At 51.7% G+C, this 4,517-nt stretch overlaps 1 protein-coding gene across 1 annotated transcript in view; it reads right to left on the bottom strand.

The window, feature by feature from the left end:
* The window catches only part of NCKIPSD (NCK interacting protein with SH3 domain), a 14,742-nt gene extending 11,100 nt beyond the window's left edge, over window positions 1-3,642 (bottom strand). Inside the window, exons 1-3 of the mRNA XM_010134706.1 lie at window positions 3,379-3,642; window positions 2,217-2,303; window positions 630-768 (exon numbers count right to left, since the gene is read on the bottom strand). Coding sequence (XP_010133008.1) covers window positions 630-768; window positions 2,217-2,303; window positions 3,379-3,642 — 490 coding nt within the window. The remainder of the gene's footprint in view (window positions 1-629; window positions 769-2,216; window positions 2,304-3,378) is intronic.
* Between the last annotated feature and the right edge of the window lie 875 nt (window positions 3,643-4,517).

Raw genomic sequence — 4,517 nt, 5'->3', positions numbered from 1 at the left:
ATTCCTGTTAATAACAGAGACAGGTCACCCTAACAAAGGGAGCAGGAGCATGAAGCAGAAGGAATGTGAGGGCAAAGCCTGGGTGTGGGAAGCGAAGAGCTGGGGAAAGCAGGGCTGTGGCACCATCCTGCAGAGGACCAGGACCGCAACTTTGGTAATAGCACTGCCATCTCCCTTGGTACAGTGGTGGGAAGGAGGTCCTTTCCTTTAACTAGCACACATTGCATTCACCAGCAAGAAACACCACAAAGATCCGATGAAGAGTGCTGAGAAAAAACTGGCTATAGGAAACTGCAGACATCTTCCTTGAGATCTGCAGGGGCCTCTTGTCGGCACCAGAAGAAAAGTGAAACAGCTCCAAATGTGCTTTAAGACATCTACAAGAAGTGATGCAGATCATTAATGGCATATTCAAGAGCTACAGGGCCTTGCACCATTGGACTGAAACATCCCCTCCCATGCATTCTCCACCTACAGCCATAAAAACCTGAGTAACTTGAAGAACAGACTCCATCCTCCCCAGAGCACCGGGCAGAGGAGTCAGGCAACGAGGGGCCACCAGCGCACCTCTCATCACCTAACGGATATAAATGATTCCTGTGGACTGGGATACAGCAGCTCTGCCTCACCTTGTGTGTGAGTCTGCATGTCCCGGGCCAGCTCCATGGGCAGCACGGAGTTAACGAGTGTTGAGATGACTGCAGCATCCAAGTTGCACATGGCTCCGAAGCACTTCAACAGCAGCAGCCGTAACGGCACCCTGTGTTCCTGCAAAAACAATTTATTAGCTGAAACAGTGTCCCAGATGAGGGCTCACTCTAAGGCAGAGCATAACTGGCTCGAAGTTCCTGCTGTTGGGAAGCCACAGGCCCTCCCAGGGCGACACTGAACCCAGAAGCTCTACTAACTTTTAACAACAGCACAGGGGTCGTTCTGTGGTACCGTTCACATCTGGGCTGGCTACACAGGTAGCTGGCATGTGTGGTCAGAGGGCATGCAGCAGCCAGAGCTCAGCTCGGAAACAACCCACTTCACTCACTAAACACGATACCCCTGTCCTCAGCAAACCGAGGTTTAATTTAACGGGTAGCCAGGATTCTCGGAGCACACTGAGGTTTTGCGCATGCTGCTGTTAAGGAGGTTTCCTGACAACACAACATTTGCAAATCATCTTCAGCGTGTGATAGTTAATGAACAGGACAGGAGCAGCTCCTCCACGTGAAGCTGTTGGGTTTGTGCTGGGAGCAGAGGGCACACCTCTAAAGTTTTGGGACAAGCAGCGATTCCAGCAAAGCCGATGCTCAACCCGCAGCTCCCATACAGGAGGCTCTGGTGCTGGGGTGACCTCCATGCCCGAGCCTCACCAACAACTCCAAGATTCAGAGAACAAAAGCGAACCAAGCCTGGCACTGGGCATGACAGCAGCCAGGACAGGACACCCAAGTGCTCTCCACCTGGTCAGGCTTCCTTGCAATCCTGGTCAGAGAAGAGCAGGCAGCGAGAGCCAGCAGGCTCCATTACACCAGCCTGCCTTCCCACTGCTCTCAGATACGCCACAGCCCCCTGATGCTCAGCTCTGAGATCAGACACAGAAGTGCCAGATGAAAGCTAAATGCCACAAGGCTTGTTGTGCTTAGTTGGGAACTTAGGGACAAGACAGGGACAAGTTTCCAACCCCCACAGAGTCCTACAACAGCAAGTTCCAGGAAGGAGAGGAGCAAAGCAACCCCACACAGACGTCGAAGGCAAACCTCCCATTTCTACCTCTGAATACTGATTTCCTTCCTCACTCCCAAGGCTTCCACTCACAACCTACTTTCACAAGCAAAGCTATTTACTAATGCACAGGAGCGCGTCAATTAAAGAGGAGCAGCCACAGCCTGTCAGCTTTCCCAAGGCATCCTCGGAAATCTTTCCTCTAGATATTCGCAATGCCGATTCTGTCCCTCAAAGGAGCTTATAAAAGCAGCAAGCTTTACCCTTCCCAGCGCTAGCCACCACTTCGAAGTCGACAGCATCCTCTCCTCTCTATACAGCTTGCACGCGTAGCATTGACACGAGCCAAACATGCAAAAGGGATGTGCCGCAACCCCCCTCATTCTCTGAACTGCCCTGTGCAGGGGAACGTCTTACGTATTTTCCTCATAGCAATGCTGCTCTTTTGCATCTTGAGGAAAATCTCAAAAAGAGAGATTTGATGCATTCTCCCACCTTACCATCTGATAATACGCCACGAGGGACAGGACAGATTCAAACTCATTCTTCTTGCACATTTTCTTGCAAACTTCTGGGTCTGCATCTGTCTGGAAGCAGAAATGAACAGGTCAGTGCAGTGCACAACAAAGCAGCAAGGTGGCTGCTGCAGGGACCTGGAGGGAGGCCAGCCGCTTTCAGACCTCAGCAGCCCCAGCCCAGTCATCTCACAGTGAAGCTGAAGGCAGAGCACAGAGACAGCTCAAGAACCACCATCCCACAGACTCTGCATCAAGGTGAATTCTTGAGAAAAACTCTGCCACACAGCATGTCTTGGGCATGGTACATCTCCTCCCACCCCAAATTTATGAGGAAACGGTTGCACAAAATCCCCTCCGCCTCGCCCTGCAGGCCCACAGCGAGGCGGCACAGGCTGCGCGTCGAGTGACAAAGACACTGGCATTCCTTACACAAAAAAATACCTGTTCTGCTTATGCCAGAACTGCATCGAAATGTAAAACAGGTGCCAGAGAAAACCCCACACCAGCACTCATAACACAGACCACGTCACTGCTCTCAGCAGCAGCTCCCGTACCATCACGCTCCCACGTACATGGACGGGCTGGTACCTGCTAGCGACAGCGCTGGACGGTATTTCCCACTGCTGCTCGCTATGGAGACATACTTCTGTGCGCACAGATGTGGTGAGACACTTTCTACTTGCTCACAGAAGAAACTTTGAAGCTCACTTTCAAGACAACCAGGGATTTTTCTTTGTATTTAATGGGCCTCACACTGCAGGTACTTCCCAGCCACAGAGGACGTTTGAAATGGCAGACATTTCGTGCAGGCTCAGGAGTGCAACAACACTCACAGCAAACTTCTGTATTTGCTGCGGGACGAGAGTTTCTAGTTTTGGAGGTGAGGGTTTATATTCTCCACAGTTACCATGAAGAACAGTTCTATAATTTTTTTCACAACAGCTTTGCAAGTTGGAGTGGAAGGCAGTTCAAGAGCACTGCAGACCCCACACAGGAAGGCAGGGCTCCACATCGATGGTCAGGGATGCACAAGGAACCTATGCCCTCCAAAACCGCAGATCTGATGGCAACACAGGGCTGAAGAAGGTCAGGAGAAAAAAGCTTCACTGGAACTGTTTGCCCATAAAGAGAGAACTTTACTCACCAGGATGCGAAGCAGCTCCTCCAGGTAGCAGCAGATGACATTCTCATCCTCATAGAGCGCCCAGCTGCGTTGCTGAGCATCGTCCTTGTGCCTGGCCAGATCTGCGAAGATCACCTCCAGCCGCTGCTCATCATGGCAGATCTGTCCAGAGGGCAGCCCCGCACTCAGATTCTGCACGACAGCAACACCACTGGTTAGCGGGGTCCTGTTGTTTGGGTGCCTGTTTCCTCTAATCTTTGTCTTGGGACTGGCAGCTGACCTCATTCAGTCAAGAGCTGGCAGCGAAAAGACAGCAAGTTTAAGACATGTTATTTCAGCTCTCTTACTTTTGGGGCCTCTGTCCACCTCATTTCCTTGCACAGCTAATGCAGTGAATGAACCAAAAGAGGCGCCAGAACTGGTGCACAGTTAGAAAGCCTTTATATCCAAGCTGCCTCCATCCTGCTGGAGCATTAGCTGTCTTCTGAGGATGTGGAAGAACCTCAAACAAAGCTACACCCCTGCTTCTTACTACTTTTAGTAATCCAAGGCTGATCCAGGCAAACCAAGGTTCCCAAAGCCATGGGAATTTGTATCTGAGTCTCTCTGGGACCACGTCATTGTAACCTCTCAGCACACACGCACACCACGACCTTCCCCTCTTCCCTTCACAGCAAACCAGAGGGTGTTTGCAGAACACCACCAGCTGCCTGCCTGCCCTGGCAGGGTGAACGCTGTGGTAAGGGGAATGCCCATGTCCCAGAAGAGAGGAACTTACGGCAAGAAGCCAGCTCAGGTGACCACAGCCCTCCACACACTTAAACACACTTAAAGGAAAACCCAGTATGCTTGGCCAGAGCACTATGCTTGGTGCCAGCTAAACCCTCCTTCGCCCTTCCCACAGGGCAGCGAAACACGCCACATCTTTCAGAAGGTCAGTCAGTGTGCCAATAGCATGGGGCAACCCCAACCTCGGTGACCCCAAGGTACTCTGTGACCTCCCCAGGCAAGTGCTCAGAAGCCCTTCAGAGGACACACTGTAGACTCTGACAGTCATCCTGAGAATGGGGAAAACCAAACCAGCCTGGACCACTGCCAGGTGGCAGCTGAGCACAGCTCCGGGTTCATCTTCAGTAAAATACATGTGTCCCAGGACACAA

This window comes from Buceros rhinoceros, unplaced genomic scaffold (genome assembly GCF_000710305.1).
Source record: "Buceros rhinoceros silvestris isolate BGI_N320 unplaced genomic scaffold, ASM71030v1 scaffold22504, whole genome shotgun sequence".
NCBI lineage: Eukaryota > Metazoa > Chordata > Aves > Bucerotiformes > Bucerotidae > Buceros > Buceros rhinoceros.
This window is presented reverse-complemented; position numbering and strand designations above follow the sequence as displayed.